Genomic DNA, 17,116 nt, shown 5'->3' on the forward strand with positions numbered 1-17,116 from the left:
AAGTATGGAGGGGTGGACGTACGGAAGGACGATCAATGACGTCATAACTAAAACCAAGATTTCTCGCATCGATGGGCTACCATATTTTCCTAATCATGGTGCTCCGTGCGCGCGCGCGGAGTTCTGCTTCAAAACCTATGAGCAGTTGTCATGGTGGTGATGATCAAGTTAAGGAAATGGAACAAGACTTAGCCAAGCCTAAAAGTGGAGCTCCCTGGTCATTAATTCTTACTGCTTGCATGGTTAGTGAACATAAAAAAAGGTTTCGAATTGTCCGCGTTTTTGTGTTTCCAGTTGCTGCTTAATTAAATTATTTTCTTTGCTTTCCTCTATAGAAATATTCATTGCCTAACTAGTGAATTTCACCGCATATTTCACGCTAATAACCGATATCCCATGAATCACGAATCGAAAAGATAAGTGCGATATCGGTTTTTCGAGTGAAATTTACTTTGGAATTCACCAGTTTGGCAATGAATTTTTCTTGAACTGTATGAGTTTTAAGAAAACGAGCACCCTCTCAGCGATCGAATGGAAAAGGAAAAAAGCCATTGCAGAGCAATTGCAACCATCAAAAACCTTTGTCAGTTCAAGGTGAAAACGAGTTTTGGTGATGTACTTTATTCAAATTTATCTCTGAAAACGAGATCATTCACATTTTGATGTATTTCATGCTACTGCTACTTCTATATGGTACGCTGATTTCTAAAACTCCTGAATGAAAAAAAAAACATTAGAAAGGAAAATCTAGTAAATAAATGAAAGATTCAACATGACTTAACCTAACTTTAGTATAAAACTGAGAGCTTGAGCCATTTTTTCTGGGTCTCTCGTTTCGCTCAGAGAACGGTTGCCTGACTAGCTAACAAAGAAAGGGATTAAAAATCAAGAATGGTCGAACCAGGGTGACAATTTCCAGTTTTTCTACTCGGCTGTCAGATCACTCACGTTGGCGTACAATCTTGTGTCGTACTGACTGAGATTCACATACGTCTGCAAAAGTAATAGTGTAACAGTGATTGTGCTAGCTTTCACTTTGATTCTTTACAACAATCACCTCAATATGGTAGAATGATTCCAACTAATTGAATACAGACAATAAGGACAATTGATTGCGGGACTTCTTATTTAATTGGCGAAATTTAAGGACAAAAAAAAAACAACAACAACAAAGTGATTCTTTTCGTAAAGTAAGACTTGGCTTTGGGATTGAGGACGGTACAATGAAGTGTGCGTGCAAACAGATTCTACGGGCACATTGTCCCATAAATACCCAAAATATTTCCTCGATTTCTTTACCTTGTGATTCCTTTCCATATCTTTCATTGTTTTTCTCAGCTTTTCAAATGTAGGTCGATCACTTGGATCTTCTTCCCAACACTTCATCATAACTTCATACCTGAATTATTGGGAGGAACTTATAGTCAAGCAGTTACTCATTACTTTTTACTTAGTATCGCAATTGAGGAAAAATATCATTTACAGATTGCTATCCACATGTCTCGGCTTAGGCATCCTGTATCCTTGTTGAATTTTATCCGCAATGAGTCTGGCGTGTGTGTCCGGGTATGGAGATCCACCTAGGAGTGTAAAATTCCTGTCTCAATGTCACTTTGTACCATTATCAAATGTAATTAAACGCCAATGTAATATGTAAAGCTATTTCTGTTTATAAAGCACACTTTTTTGTCATGAAGTCAAGTATCCTTTTTATTGAATCTTACCAATTGTCAGGATTTCATAGAGAAGAACCCCATAACTCCATCTGAAAAAGGAGTATAACACATGCATGGTAAAAATCAACGAGGAAGCAAGCAAGCAGATTTACAAAGATTTGATAAAAATAAAATTATTAGTAGAGAAAAGAAATGACAAGCCTTTGGAGGAAACTATTTAGTTTCTTCGCAACACGGAGTCGTAATAGACATTTATGATATAGATGTTGATAAAATACTAGGATTCTCCTACGAAAAAATCATATCTTATCTGCGCGAGTAAACATATCATTTTTGCCTATCACATGTGAGGATATAGGTGTTATCATGGTAATTAGCACGATTACCCAATAAAAAGTGAAGTTTTCTTTCACTCGAAGACACTTTTGTGTTGTAATAAATTTCACATTATCATGATTTGTTTTTCCTAACTTTTATATTATGTTTCATGTTATGAAATATGCGTGTTTAGCGGTTGGTGACCTATTTTTCACCCCTTTGAGAATCCACAAGACAAGTTGCTTTTCTTCTGGAAATTTCATCAGTATCTACATAACAAACAAAAGATTACATGGCCGCTTGGGGATATGGATTTTATCTTCTCGTGCTCATAGTGTCCCTCACTCGTTCGCTGCGCTCTCTCGTGAGAGATGCAGCACTCGAGGATAAAATTTATATCCCCAAGCGGCAATGTAATATCCTCTCTCTTTATAATTCTAAAACAAAAATAAATTTAACTTTATTCTGAAACGTATATACTTACACATCACTTTGTGTCGTGTATACTCCGTAAAACAAGGCCTCATATGCAGTCCATTTAACAGGTAATCGACCCTTGGTACGGAAAACCAGCAAAGAATACCGTCAAATAAAAAGGTTATCTCTAAGTTCGTTCATGGGGTATAAACCATAATATCAGTGCAAGCCTTACCCTACTTTTCTTGGTATAAATATCATCCTGTTCCACATTCCTCGCCATCCCAAAGTCTGTCACCTTGCATCTCTCTCCTTCGCCAACAAGAACATTTCTCGCCGCCAAGTCACGGTGGACAATCTAAGAGAAGTTGTATGTGGATGTATAGTACATTTGTACCAAGGAAACTATCTTTATCAACAAACATAACTCCACCAAAAGCGGCGTATCTCCACGAAATGATAAAGCAGGATCAGCTGGGCTTACGCCTAAAACGTCCATATTTAGCTACAATTCAGTTGGTATGTATTTCTATAATTCAAACGTCTAATACTCAATTAATGCAAATGCGTGGTCAAGAATGAACAGCGGAAGGGAGATTTCAAACCATGCCTAATGTCCCCCCCCCCCCCCCCCAATAGACAGGAGACAACCAATTTGTTATTTGCAAGTAGTGTCAGAGTTCAACTCAGGACCTTTTATAACGAATAAATCCAGTGGTCAGAACGGAAATCGAGCCTTAAGCGTCCGACTGCAAATGTAGAGCGTTAACCACTACAGCAGCTCAACTGTCTTGATGTTTTCTTAATTTAATGACCATACTATCGCCTTAGTTGTTTGTTTGTTTGTTGCAGTCACCTTAATTCCGCATCACTACCACTTCATTAAAAAAAAAAAGAAAAAGTAAAATAAAATAAAAAAAAAAATCTTGATTCTGATTGGCTAAGAGCAGTGCTATTCAAGTGTAACACCAGCGCAAATTACACATCGAAATTTTTGATTATGATTGACTGAGATACAATAGCAAAATTTTCTAAGAATTGCTTTGGCCACCGACGATACATTAGAAGAACTGCAAATAGCCCTTTTCACTGTTAGTTTTTCTCATTTGCATTACAATATAATCTAGCATGTATATGAGGCAATTACGGGCTATTTTGTAGTTTTAACCCGAAATTGTCTCGCACCCACGTTAGATGACATTGTAATGCAAATAAGAAAAACTAACCGTGAAAAGGGCTATTGGTGCCAAAAATATAAACAACAACAAAAGTACGTCATTTTGGTTAAGTGTGTGGTAGAAGTGGTGCGAGGAAAAGAGAATGGCGTTGGAAATCGAGGAACACGAACCGGCTGAACTTGAAGGGAAAAGCGCAATTGCTGCGACAACCCCGTCTTGGTAATCGCCCCCAACAAAGCAAGAGATTTGACGAGAGCAAGTTCGGAAGTACTTTCCCAGAGGCATTTGTAAACACAATGGGATCAATCCACAACCGACAAAATCCGGAGCACATCCTGGCCAAAAACAACCGCCTCCCTTTTTACCTCAATTTCTTCATTTTTTTATTTGTTTATTTAACAATTCGCCAACCATTACAAGAGATAGGGTGGCAGGATGATAGTAGGGGGTAACTCAATTCGCTTTTTAATACATGTTACAACAGAAGACATACTAGCCCCATAGAGGCTTTTCAGTGCCAATGAAACACAATCATCGAAATGACTGAACACAACAACAACAACTGTTAAGAATCCGAATTCGCCGGAGGCAAACCGGTTGGCTATTTACAAGTGCGTTCGAGAAGTTGAACAATGGTCAGAACAAGTCTTGAACCCGGGAACTCCGGATCTCAAGGCAAGCCGCACTGCCTCCCAAGGCTACCATCCTCACACACTTACACTCACACGCGTGCAACGCCAACGCGCGCGCACACACAAATACAAATGAGTAAACAATAGTTCTAGTAAGGATAGCTACGTAATTTGGTGGCGTAAATGCTTGAGCAATGAAGATTTAAAAGACTAAACACTAGGTGAAGACATCACATATGCAAGTAAGGAGTTCCAGTCACTAATATAACGATTAAAGAAGGAAAATCTAAAATAATTAGTGCAGACGGGTTTTAGCCAAATCTTGGTACCATGGTTAGATCTTGTTCGATTGCCATCTATAAAATCAAAATAGTGCATGGCGACTATTAATGCCACAGTAACCAAAAATTATCTTATACATCTGAGTCAGGCTAAGGTATTTTCCCACTTCGAGGAGTCCCACTGTATAGTCAATGTCAAAGCCGCATAATAGGTGGATTCCAGGAAGGGCAGGCTTACTCAAGAATCGGTCTAACCAACTTCATGAAAGTTACCGTGATACCAGACTTATTGAAATTTCTGGCTTTAGCGCAGATAGAATTAATGTCGTACTTCCATGAGAGGGACGATTCCAACCATATTCCTAGGTGTTTGCGTAGGTCCACTACCGGTAATTCGTTGCTGTTTGATGAGTGTCAATATCGATCATTTTTGCATGACAACAGTCACAGCAGAAACTTTCCAAAACAAGGGTTACAGTTACAATTCATTGTTCATTGTAACATTCTCGAAGCAATTTTGTAATTTACCGATTTCGATGCTCAGTTCATTATCAGCGTTTGCATTAAACCAAAGTTCCATATCGTTCAATCCGACAATGATGAGAGCTTCAGAGCAAAATGTGTTGAACACTTTCAGCCACTACCAGCTTTCCCTCAACTTCAAGAGCTGCAAGTTTTTAAGACCAGCCATTCCAACTGTGAAGCCTATCAAGCGTCGTCCCGTCCATAAAATCGACGGCCATTCAGATTCCGATTAAAAGATGACTTTTAAATACTTTTTGCCGTATTATGGCGTGAGATTCTTGCAAATTTCTAGTTGATCTTATCGAAAACATTCTGGGACGATTCCATGTGCAAATGTTTGAAACGAAAAGCTTTGAATTTGTACCATTTAGAGATTTAAGATCTACGACGGCCACGTCGACGAAAACGTCACCTAAAATTTTACCTTTGCTCTGAAGTAACTGTTTCGCGATTATTCCATCATTTTCGCGTCGTTCGATTTGGTCGAAGTATCCTGAAATTAAATTGGTACGAGTGGTTTTAGAGAAAAAAAAAAATGAAAGATTTGTATTTGTACGCCCACGTTGTTGTTAAAACCTTAACATTGGCATTGCACAGAGCACCGCAAAACATGCAAGCCCCACGTGCAGCACCATTATATTTCATGTGTCAGTAATTGTCGAGTCCATATCGAATGCTTGCCTCTTGTCTGCAACAAGAGCTTGCGGTACTTCCTGTTCGTGATTTTTTTTTCCTTTTTATATTATTGAAAGGTAATTGTGCGGTTTTCCTCGTTCAATTTGGAATTGATTTGCACGAGTAAGTTTTTCAAACGCTGAAATTGTACTAGCCGAAGGGGCTGAACCACATGATAATCCATAATTAGATTCATGTTTACTTCTAGGAAGATACTCCAAATACACACAAAATTTGATGCTGCTGTGGTTTGGGGAATTACAAATGTAGCTTAAAAAGTGGCATTCAAAGTGCTGTAACTTTTTAAGTTACATTCGCAATTCTCCGAACACGAGTTGCATCAAACTTTGTCTGATTGTCAACCCGGTTATCTTTTGAACCTCTAATGGGCCCTTTACAACTGGCGATCACATACAGTCGAACCTCCCGTAAGCGACCACCCATAATGTCAAGGATATGTGGTCGCTTACCAGAGGTCAGACCACAGGGGGTCTAAATTTTTGGTAATTTACAAATGGTAATTGCGGAGACCTTACCCTTTTGCCAGTGCTTATCGAAACCCATAGTAATAACGTTTGTTAGCTACAAGTATATTAAGACTGGTCCAAAATTATTCTGGGCAAAACATCTTAGGGTCTATGATGATTATTGTTTGTGTCACTCAAATCGTTTAATACAGCGATTGAGACAATTCTTGTGAAAGAAACTTGACTCTTTTATTACTCCAGGTGGCGTTGCATCGCGTTTTTCGACGAACAAGAAGAGTAGTCCTGAATACTGTAATTACAGTACACTTTTACAAATAACCATTTAATTTCTACCAAAACTGAAACGAAGGCACAAATACATCTTGTATAAGCTAGACAGTAACTTATTTTGGGCGCAAATTGTCCGTCACATTTTGACAACGAAAGAGTCAAGAGATGACTGCTTGGATGACTTGAGATGCAAATCACACAGCGGGTCGTGAGCCCGTCCAATCGCCACCGATAATTGCTCCTCACCCCTCCAGTCAGTGACTTCTACCAACTGCTTGGCGAGCCGCAAGCAAGGCATCCTTGACCGAGCCCACCTCAGGACGACTAAGAGGTTGGTCCATGTCTTAATTGTCATCCTCTTCATCACGTTGCATTGTTTCCGTTGATTTGTGACATTCGATTATCTCTGTCCGAAGATTTCTCCGCCAGTTTGGATCACCAGTATAAGACAGTGCTCATGGGAGAGAGCTTCGGAGTCAGCATCAGCGACGTATGTAGCAGCATCAACGTTTGTCTCACCAAAAATTTTCGAAACCAGCTCATTTAAATCCAAGAGCTTTTCTCCAGCAAATGGATCATCATCTTCCTCTGCTTGGTTCTCCTCTGGGTTCATGCCAACGTGTTTAAAGCACTTAATAATCACTTCTTGCTTGACTTCTTCCCAGGCACTCACCATCCACCTTACAGCCATCAACAAATTGACTGATTTGATAACGTCACTTGCACATTGCTTGACATCAATTTGGCTGGCAACGTACCGAAAAAGCTTTCGACGGTAATACACCTTCCATGTCTTGATGATGCCTGCATCAAGGGGCTGGGTACGCGAAGTTGTGTTCTTTGGAAGAAATTCCACTCGAATATTTGAAAACATACCCTTCAGCTTCGGAGGATGGCATGGTGCATTGCCAACAAACATAAGGATATTTTTACCCTCACGCTTCATACGAGTGTTGAGTTTAGTAATGATGTCAGTCATAATTTCAGTGCACATCCATGCCTTGTCGTTACTGAAGTAGTAAGCACCACAGGGATGGGAGGCGTCTTTTAACTTCGAAAAGCAGCGGGGCTTTTTACTTTTGCCGATCAAAGCTGGGCTTTCCTTTCCACTCCCTGCATAGAGTTTTTCCCACCTCTACAACGCTTCCCTCTAGCCGATAAGGATTTTTCGGGCAGGGCCTTCCAGAAAGACCCAGTTTCATCCTCGTTCCACACGTCCTGTGGGGCGTAGCCTCGGGTGATTTCCTTAACCCGTTCCTGCCAGCGTTCGACCGTCTCGGCACTTACGTCTCCCTCTTCTCCAGCGATACCCATTTCAGTGTTGTGCCTTCTTTTCCATTTTTGTAACCAACCATTTGTACCTTTGAAGTGTTCTTCGCCAAGGCTTTCAGCAATTAGTTTTGCTTCTTCAACCAGGAGAAGTCCACTGACGGGAATGTTTGACTCGCGTGCTCGTGCGTACCACTCCCATAACAGCTGATTAACGTCGCTGAACTTCTCGTTGTTTGATCTCTTTTGCGTTGAAGAGCTCTCGTTGGAATTCCACTCTGACATGATTTTTTGTTTGTTTTTTTAGTGCCTTTATGATTTATGTCTTGCCACATCCAAATCTATCTGCTAACTTTCTGGTACTTATCCCTCCTGTGCCAGACAGCTGAATAACCTCAATCTTCTCCCTTAGTCTTAAGCACTTTCTGCCTGCAGTTGGTTCTTTCCACAATGTCGAGGGAACCTGGGCATTGCGTGACACTGCAGGGAACTTGATTTCCTTAGCAAGCGGTTTTTTAGTTGAGCCCTGACCACCAAGGTTGTCTGACCCTTGTTTACGTTTGGAGCACGGCAAACAGATGGCAACGGAGACTCCCATCTTCCACCCGGGTGTTTCCTCGTCGGCAGGAACAGAGCATTCGGCAGATTTGTTGCAGATGGTTTTGTTGCAGCTAAAGCAAATGTAATTTGTCTGACTGGTACAGTTCACACACAAAGCCATTTTGGTGAACCTCCAGTTGCCAGCAATTGGAAGTCTTGTTGAAGCAAGATAAGCGGTTAAGAAAATGATAAAACTACGTATATGTAGTTGACTGTAGGTACTAAACTCCCTCCCAAAGAACAAGCCAACAAAATAAATTCCACGGTACATAGGAGTTCTGTAAAATAACAACGCGAGAATCACGTGGCAACACGTATAACAGCGGCAATTAGTGACGTGAGTGGGAACAGTACACTTTTTGATTGCCATAGTGAACATGGAAAAATTTACATCAGCTTCATTCAGAGTTAAGTCATTTATTCGTGGGTATCGTGTACAAAGAAGACTGTGAACCCGAGCTAAATGAAGAACAAAAACTAAAACGTGAACCTCAAAACAAAGTATATCCTTATGCCGTAGCGGTTGTGCGACCTTTGCCCAGACCACCAGACAGACATTTGCTTGTGTAGCTCCTTTTGTCAATGCATCATACAAGGGAAGACCAAAGCATCTTGGTCCAGGACCACCATGAGCTATGGACATTGCAATGAACTCACCAGCATAAAAAAAGTAATCATTTCCCAAATAGTTAGCATTGCATGACAATCCAATCCAGAACCAGGGTAAAACGATGTTTTACGTCCAGTTCACTTTTAAACGAAAGTTGATTGATTATTCTAAAACTACAGGTAGACAGTAGAATAAGGCAAGTCAGATTCTTGTTTAGCCTAATGCTTACCTTTGCTGAAATGAAAGTTGATGGTCAGGTGTAGTTCTGCACTCTTCTGATCTGATTTTTTTCCTGATAAATAGCAAATTCGAAATTTCCTTTAAAATAGTTATTGTTAAATTTTATTTGCGGCATATTTGTATAGGAAAACCTTCATTGTAGGGCCTCATATATACAATTTGGGATTTTCCTTCAGTATTGTTCAACTACAGTAAACCAAACTCTTAACTTTTTCTAAGTGAAAGTTGGGTCAGACTTATCTAGTATAGCATCCCACTAATAAATATTCATAATGAAGATAAGAGTATGGTAAACTGGAAAAATGCAAGCTTAAGCTTCTGAAAAAACATATTGAAGAAGGATATAGCTTTTGACGTTCCATAATGAGTGAAGTGTCCAAATAAAAGCTAATTTCATTTCCCCTCTCGTATAATTTCCTCTCCCTCCTATTCTTGTTCTTAGGGCCCAAAAAACTCAGGGACATAAATAGCTGAGAGTGACTAACAGTCTTAGGGACTGGTCAAAAAGTATAGGGGTGGGCCGGAGCAGAGAGGGGGTGGGTCATGAGGTTTTGAGCCTTGTGCAAGGGGTGGGTCGAGCAATTTTCAGCTACCCTTAGGGGGTGGGTCACCCTATTTTATAACATAGACCGGCACACATTTAAGTCTTCATACTAACGGGACAGTTGACCACACAGCCAGCTGAAATTACTGCTAAAAATACTCTCAAATCTGTTGTGTCCTTTTTAAAATGCAATTTTAATAAAATGTACGATTTTTGTTTGTACATTTCATTGCTGTTTAAAATTCTGATGCCTTAGTGTGGTCTCCTATGTTGTAACTTGTTACATATATTCTTGAAAGAAAGCAAACAAAGAAACACGAAGTCCTATTTCTTTTCATAACAACAGGTATCAATATTATGACGGTTTGTAAAATGGAAAAAACAAACGAACTAACAAAACAGTCTGAATAGATACATGTAACACTGCCATGTAAAAGTTTCTGGTATTTTGAATACGTTTGTTAGGATTGTCTTGATATTTCTGCTTATTTTATAAATCACCGTTAACATATTGTTCCATTCAGTTGTCAGCAGCCATACAAAGTGTCTTCACTAGAGAAGATGCAAGTGGCTCTGAAGCAAACAGCAGCTCAGAAGCAAGTGAAGAGAGTAGTGAGGACTATGTTGTGCAGGAATTTGGGAGTGATTCCTCCGAGGATGATGAAGATGACAATATACCTCTTGCAAAACTAGCATCCAACAATTGCGATGACAGTGACAGTGACAATGTCCCATTAAGTGCGCTCACCAAACACAGTATTTAATGTATTAATTTCCTTATCAAGCGAGGCAAGAGGCTAGACATTTATGATTTTGTCATGCACAGAACAGGTTTTATTGGGTTTTTAAGAGGAAACCAATAATGCATGTTTTAATATTAGGGGGTTGGTCATGTAATTTCCAACCTTGCTTTAGGGGTGGCTGAGTCATTTTTGTGCCGAAGGGAGGGGGTGGGCCATGTGTTTTTTTATCAACCACATTTCCAAATGCTCCGGCCTCAGTTTCACTGTCCAACATAAACTCGTCTTCCGGTTCCTCTGGGCACAGTTACAAAGTAATTATGTTGTAAGGTTTACCTAAACCTTCCTTGTAGTTTCGCAGAGTGAATTCTTCTTCTTGCTGACCTGGAAGATTCATGGCCAGTTGTCCATCTGGGTAAACCATTTTCCAGCTGGTCCTCGAGTCAAATGCCTGGTCATGAGCTTGGCGTTTCACCAAGGCCTCTGTAAAGACTTCTGCGTATCCACAATCCTTTCTTACTTTCAAGGGCAATGTCTTGCCGCGGATCGGCGCTGTCACATCTGGGCCAACAAACCGCATCACCCCTATATTAATTAACGCGAAGGGATCTTCTTCTTTCTTCTTCTGTCGTCTTCTCTTGGAGCCACTTGATCGAAAATGAGTCGACCTCTCTTCGCTTTTCTTAGCAGCATACTTTTGGAAGCTCAGGCATTTTGTTGCATCTTTATCTGTTTTACTTGTGCTAGTGTCTTTTGCTACCTTTTGTCCACAAAAAGGGCAAAATTTTGAAGAAGATTTCAAACCAGCTCCACAGCTCGCACAAAACATTTCTTCTAAGCGAAATGGCGAACAAAAATGGCGGGAAAATTGCAAAGCATGTCAGCGGTTGCAGTGGCAGATCCAAGGGAAGGGCTGGAGGGGGAGGGGGGGGGGGGTAGGGTGGGGCCTTATCTGCAGGTCAGTAACCCGCCACTGGGTCGAGTAATGATGGGTTTATGCTCTATGCGGGAACATTTGGAGTTGTGTTTCGCAAATATTGTGTTGTGTTTTGGGAGATTTGCGTTGTCTTTTGCAAATACTGAGTTGTGTTTTGATGTGACATCTTGTTGTGTTGGATGATACTGTGTTGTGTTTCGATGACATTGTGTTGTGTTTCGATCATACAGTGTTGTGTTTCCATAATATTGTGTTGTGTTTGGATGATACTGTGTTGTGTTTTAATGACATTGTGTTGTGTTTCGATCATACAGTGTTGTGTTTGGATGATACTGTGTTGTGTTTCGATAATATTGTGTTGTGTTTCGATCATACAGTGTTTTGTTTCGATAATATTGTGTTGTGCTTCGGTAATACTGTGTTCTGTTTCAATAATAGTTTGTTGTGTTCAGATAATATTGTGTTGTGTTTGGAAAAGTGTTTGTTGTGTTTGCAGATATGGGCCACCGTATTTTTCAGAAAAGCGTTTCTTAAAAGTTATCGAGCTTAATTACATGCTGCACACGTATGACTTCTTTCCATTTGCCAGTGGAAACGAGGATGGTCAGAAACTCGCGTTGTGCCGATGTGCTCTTATCTTAGAGAAATGATGCATAACAAAAAAGGGTAAAAAAGAAAGAAAATTAACGATCATTAATAATTAAAAGTTCTGCAAATTTCAAAACCAATAATATTCTTTGTCGCATACTGCTAACGTATTGGACGTATTATTTAATACCTCAGAGCAAAAAACAAAAAACAAAAACACGAAAAAAAGACGGATAAAAAGATCAAGTTTGCTCAGTTACAAGTTTTATCTTCGAGTTTGTAGAAAAAGCGAGATGCTTTTTTCTGGCTCTTAAACTCTGAAACTGTATTCCAGACTGTCACAGAACTATGCAAAGCTTCAAAGTTCTTAAAAATAGTTCTAATTCAACCTTAAGAGTCTTTCATAATTATTCATCTTAGGCGTATATATCACCTGTATAATGTGTAATTAAAATTTAGCGATTTTGCTTGGCATTGATCTGAACATTTATTACAATAATAGTTAGATACCATTTGCATGATATTCTATTGTGATTATCAATTTCATTATATGTGCAATATCTAAAACCCAGCCGAGGTGTTACAGTAGACTATGAAATTTCTAGCTACATCTTCTATGACTCCCTTTTTTATAGTTATATTTAGTAAACAGTTAGAGGGCTTTGTTATTCCCAACTTGGTTTAAAGAATTATGGTTACTTACTCGTCATGTATCACGTAGTTCTTCCGACTTTCCTGAATAAGTATTTTCAGTTTCATCCTTAAGATACAATTTGGCTTCCAAGATGCCAAATCCACCTGAAGGCCGGTTTACACAGTACGATATTCCGGCCCGATTTATCGGCCCGACGGCGTCGGAGCGCAAATCTTGCGTGCATTTTGACATCCGAAGAAAGACCGATTTATGGAAGATGAAAATCGGTCCGATTAAAAAAATTTGTAGCAGTGCAACAGAGTTTTTGAAGTTCGGCTGACACTCCGAGAGAAACCGCGATGCCAATCAAAGGGTACAAAAGTGGGTAATGCCCATAATCTCTTAAAACATTAAAGCGTTCAAATGGCGGATACACAACAATTTACACGGTACGATTTATCGGCCCGACAAAACCGGCCAGCCGACAAATCGTATCGAGTAAACCGGCCTTAAAAAATTCACAGAATATTTTTTACCAAGTTGAACTTAGCTTGCTTTTTCTGTTCAACTCTGTCCCTCCCCTGAGATAGAACTTGAGATAATGATTACCCCACTATATAAAAAAATGATGCATTCTTTATGAACTTAAATGAGCATATTCGATAGCCAATCTTTATCTTTGGTCGTAGCCAAATCTCTTCAAAACGGCGTATGTCGGTGTATTCCGTTTTATAATAAAGTTACTATATAACGCGCGCTCTCATTGGTTTAGACAGCGTGCTTTATGAGAGTACAAAGCACGGAACAAGCGAAAGCTCACGCCATCATCCGCAGAAATGGCAGATAAATTTCCGAATTTTACTTTGGGTATTATTGAAGCTGTCAGTTAAAGGCTTGCTCATATATTCTGTCAAGTGCTTTGGATGAAAGACCTCAACCGTTGCCCGGTCCAGCAGTTCTTTCAAGCTCAGAAAGTCCTCACGCTGGAGTTCTTCATTTACAAAATTCCCAACAGGTTTTCCGACTCCAGCCGCAAGCAATGAACAGTTTGTTTTCCAATTGTCATGTCGGAAACGTGCAGGTTTTCATAGGAAACATTTCGGCCGGTTTTCACCGAACTTAATTATTTAGATCCTCTTTTTTGCTGTTTTTTACGGACTGAAAACAAACATTGAGGCACTTGTTTTTCCATAAATTCGAATTTTGTGTGATTTCTGTCAAGCTACTTTCCAGTTGATTGATGTTTTGATAAGCCTTTGTTTCATTCACCAATCAAATAATTTTAAACATTCTTACAAGCGCTCTGATTGGTCCAAATTAGCGTGCTTTATCAGAGTATAAAGCACTGTGCTGGCGACATCTCAGTTCGCCACAAGCAGAGCACGCTTTGAAAATAAAGTAGAGTTTTTGAAGAAAATTACTTGTTCTTTATCATAAAACAAATAAAGAAGCCTTGACTGTGCTCTGTTCTGTTGTAAAGCACTTAGGAAGGGGCTAGAGCACTCAAGAAGTAGGGAGAAACACTCGCCTATCGGCTCGTGTTTCCCCCTACACTTCTTTCGTGCTCTAGCCGCTTCCCACAGTCAAGGCTTCTTTATTTGTTAAATATAGGGCAATTTTTTGGAGTAATGAAGTACTGATTTTGATGGCTAACTTTTCCAGCAACTTATTCAAGTTCTTTGTTGCAATTCGCAGTGATTCCACAACAATCAGTATAACCTGCATGTACGGTTCTCATTTTCCAAATCCTTGCAATTTCTATTTTAATTAATCTCCTGATATTTTTCAACTTCCCCATTCTCTCCTTTTTCACGATCTCTCTTTTTCCTTTGGTTCAGCAATATCCATTTGTTTAGAATCACAAGGTCCGGTCTTCTAGCCTCAGATCGAACATTGCGGTTGTAGGCTATTATTATTATTATTACTATTATTATTATTATTATTATTATTATTATTATTATTATTATGATTGTTATTATTATTACTATTACTATTATTATTATTATTATTATTATTATTATTATTATTATTATTATTATTTAAATTCCTCCTAAATTGTTTTCATGAAGCTGAATTATGGCAGACAACAGACCATGACAAATTTACCGGACGGGTATGCTTGAATACTCCCTCTTACTAACTGTCGAGAATGTAATGTTTAAACCATACCGCTTTATGTTATGATTTATCCATAATACATTCAATACAGTACTCAGGACGACAAAAAGACATTCGACTACCTCAGCTGGGCAATAACGCACGTTAAATTAGTCGTCAATCTTACAAGCGCGATTTTTGACAAAGGAGAAAAGGAGCTGTGATTACACTACCGAGTTTGGGGTATGTGCACCGTCCGTCATACCACTTTAGAACATCAGAGTTGCGCACAAAGGATATGTAAGCACAATTCCCGCCATTTGGTGCACGGTCCGGTTCATGGTTGGCCCATGCGTTATAACTTTCGTTATTTCCCTTTTCTGCTGATGTACGGTCAAACCAAAACAACTTGCTTCCATTTCGCTTCATACCAAGCCAAACGAAACCCCTCTGTGTTTTCATCAGGTCAGTAATAAAGATGTTTTCCTGCTCCGATTTAATTATTGGCAGGTCTGCTAACGCTAACATTCTCCGACATCTGTTTTTAGCATCTGTCAGTGTTGTGGGTCGATCCGCAAGCAGTTTATAGCAATATTTGTCATTTGCATCCCAGTCTTCAGGACAATCTAAAAACGAAATACGAGCAAACAAAATTGTCATAACATTAATGATGACACGGCAGTATCATAGGGTTGTTGAGTTGGGATTGGATCGTCACCTGCAACATAATTATCGTAAAAAGGAGTCGCGTGCACCTTGTAACTATCACAAAATGCATCTGCTTAAGGATCTCTTCTCACCTCTTCTCCTGCGTGAGCAGTTTCGACCGTCTCCAACATATCCCTCCTTACAAGTGCAGTTATATGAACGAATAGTGTTCTTGCACACGGCGACATGGCTGCAGTTGTGTTTTCCTGTTAAACACTCATCGATATCTGGGAACACAGCCAACAAACTAGTAAAATATCATTTTATTTTCAATTTAATTAGTCTTTCTCTGAACACAATTTATGCGGGAAGATTACATCGGTATTTTTCGTCTTGCATTAAAAATGGTAAACATCATTGTTTGCTTGTATATACCACACACCACATAGGTGGTGCTTTCTACTTGTACTGATTGGTTAGATCTGCGGAAGGAAGCTGTTATTATTCGCACGGCTCTGAGCAGCCGAATGTATATACTAAAATACATTCTAGCTTCATTGACTGCGGATATTTTCCTCTCTTTCGGTGAATAATTGCTGAATAGTATGAAATACAGGTGGTTACATGTACAAGTTTTTCCGTCCCCAGTGTATGCAGCTTTAAATGTGCAGTTATACGAGGCGTCTGTATTGTGACAATCGGCATTGACGTCAAAGGTAAAGAGAAACGTTTTGCATACATCAATATCTAAAAGTCTCTGCTTACGACTCAATCAATTTCTAGGTTTTATAGAAAGAACGATGTCCAATGTAGAAATATAACGTTGATTCTATTGTTTCTACGCGAGTAATACGATTGTATTAAATCATTTTAGCAAAATTGGTTTACGACATGGGGACGACAGAGAACTCATAGAACTTTGGCCCCTGACTAGATTATCATAGATTCGAATCAATCGCAAGAGACTTTAGTAAATGGTTTGAACCCGGAAGTCACATCATATAATAGTTGCACAGTCTTGGGAGGTTTGCTAACAACTGAAGAACCTAGTAGAGTCCACTCGACTATCGTCTCCTGCCACTCTTACGCTTCCTTCCTTTTGAGCGCAACCGTAACCGTACACGCTGAGCCGTCTACTATTTGTTAATAGCTGTATGGGTCTCCTCTTACCAGTGATAAAAACAAATACGTTCAGAAATACACGCAATTAGACGCAAATTGATAAGAGTCATGAAGAGTATCCTGCTTGGTCTTCTCCTCAACCTTATCATTACTCTTTTCAAGGAGTTAAGGCAATTACTTCCCAAAAATACTCCTGAATTCTTCTCGTCAAGTAAAGATAAAAAGCAAGATCTACTGTTCACTGACAGGGGCCCCCAACGAGAATATAGTTGAAAACCACTTAAAGATTTTATTGTTAAACGCATTTGGTATTTAAATGGTGGACATAGCCATATTTTTATCCCCTAAAAGAATTTCATCTGTTCGGATTTCCTAGCTAAAAGTCTAGTGACCCGAAAATTTTAGGGATCAAAACTTACGTTTTCGAAAATTGTAACCAGAAAAAGGCTCCCGAAACTTCTAGGTGACCTTTCTAGGGTAAAAATATGCTAAAAATGGGCAATTATACCAATTATACCACCACGCATTCGCTCAATTGGTTTTTTCTACGTGTTCTGATTGTTTAGCTCTGAAGTGATAAGGAAGTATTATTCCAAACCCAACAGCTGAATGGTATATATTCAATTC

At 39.3% G+C, this 17,116-nt stretch overlaps 3 protein-coding genes and 1 pseudogene across 4 annotated transcripts in view; all 4 read right to left on the reverse strand.

Moving 5' to 3' along the window:
• Nucleotides 1-611: 611 nt before the first annotated feature.
• On the reverse strand, nucleotides 612-9,232 carry LOC137982426 (tyrosine-protein kinase receptor Tie-1-like). 2 transcript variants are annotated; one of them, XM_068829544.1, is made up of 8 exons: nucleotides 9,169-9,188; nucleotides 5,452-5,520; nucleotides 2,647-2,769; nucleotides 2,479-2,549; nucleotides 1,725-1,765; nucleotides 1,484-1,580; nucleotides 1,300-1,399; nucleotides 612-993 (listed from the first exon to the last, which is right to left on the reverse strand). In XM_068829544.1, exons 3-8 carry the CDS (start codon nucleotides 2,692-2,694, stop codon nucleotides 925-927), a joined length of 426 nt encoding a protein of 141 aa, XP_068685645.1. In that variant the 5' UTR covers nucleotides 2,695-2,769; nucleotides 5,452-5,520; nucleotides 9,169-9,188; the 3' UTR covers nucleotides 612-924. The 2 variants fall into 2 exon arrangements, with proteins under 2 accessions (XP_068685645.1, XP_068685646.1); XM_068829545.1 differs by lacking the exon at nucleotides 5,452-5,520 and having other exon boundaries at nucleotides 9,169-9,232.
• On the reverse strand, nucleotides 6,861-7,439 carry LOC137981966 (tigger transposable element-derived protein 6-like). Its single transcript, XM_068828990.1, has one exon. The coding sequence runs from the start codon at nucleotides 7,437-7,439 to the stop codon at nucleotides 6,861-6,863; it is 579 nt and encodes a 192-aa protein (XP_068685091.1).
• On the reverse strand, nucleotides 7,547-8,450 carry LOC137981967 (tigger transposable element-derived protein 6-like; annotated as a pseudogene).
• Nucleotides 9,233-12,146: 2,914 nt separating the features above from the next.
• LOC137982406 (uncharacterized) overlaps nucleotides 12,147-17,116 on the reverse strand; it is a 17,419-nt gene continuing 12,449 nt past the window's right edge. The window contains exons 5-6 of the mRNA XM_068829525.1: nucleotides 15,520-15,654; nucleotides 12,147-15,345 (exon numbers count right to left, since the gene is read on the reverse strand). Coding sequence (XP_068685626.1) covers nucleotides 14,903-15,345; nucleotides 15,520-15,654 — 578 coding nt within the window. The 3' untranslated portion in view covers nucleotides 12,147-14,902. The remainder of the gene's footprint in view (nucleotides 15,346-15,519; nucleotides 15,655-17,116) is intronic.

The sequence above is a fragment of the Montipora foliosa genome, chromosome 13 (assembly GCF_036669935.1).
Source record: "Montipora foliosa isolate CH-2021 chromosome 13, ASM3666993v2, whole genome shotgun sequence".
Lineage (NCBI taxonomy): Eukaryota > Metazoa > Cnidaria > Anthozoa > Scleractinia > Acroporidae > Montipora > Montipora foliosa.

Bases quoted from the DNA above. Each gene is read 5' to 3' on its own strand.
- LOC137982426 (XM_068829545.1), bottom strand. From the start codon at position 2,694: ATGGCGAGGAATGTGGAACAGGATGATATTTATACCAAGAAAAGTAGG. The intron at 2,550-2,646 runs GTAAGGCTTGCA...TTCCGTACCAAG, and splicing joins TTTATACCAAGAAAAGTAGG to GGTCGATTACCTGTTAAATG. The intron at 1,766-2,478 runs GTAAGTATATAC...CTCCTTTTTCAG, and splicing joins TACACGACACAAAGTGATGT to ATGGAGTTATGGGGTTCTTC.
- LOC137981966 (XM_068828990.1), bottom strand. From the start codon at position 7,439: ATGACTGACATCATTACTAAACTCAACACTCGTATGAAGCGTGAGGGT.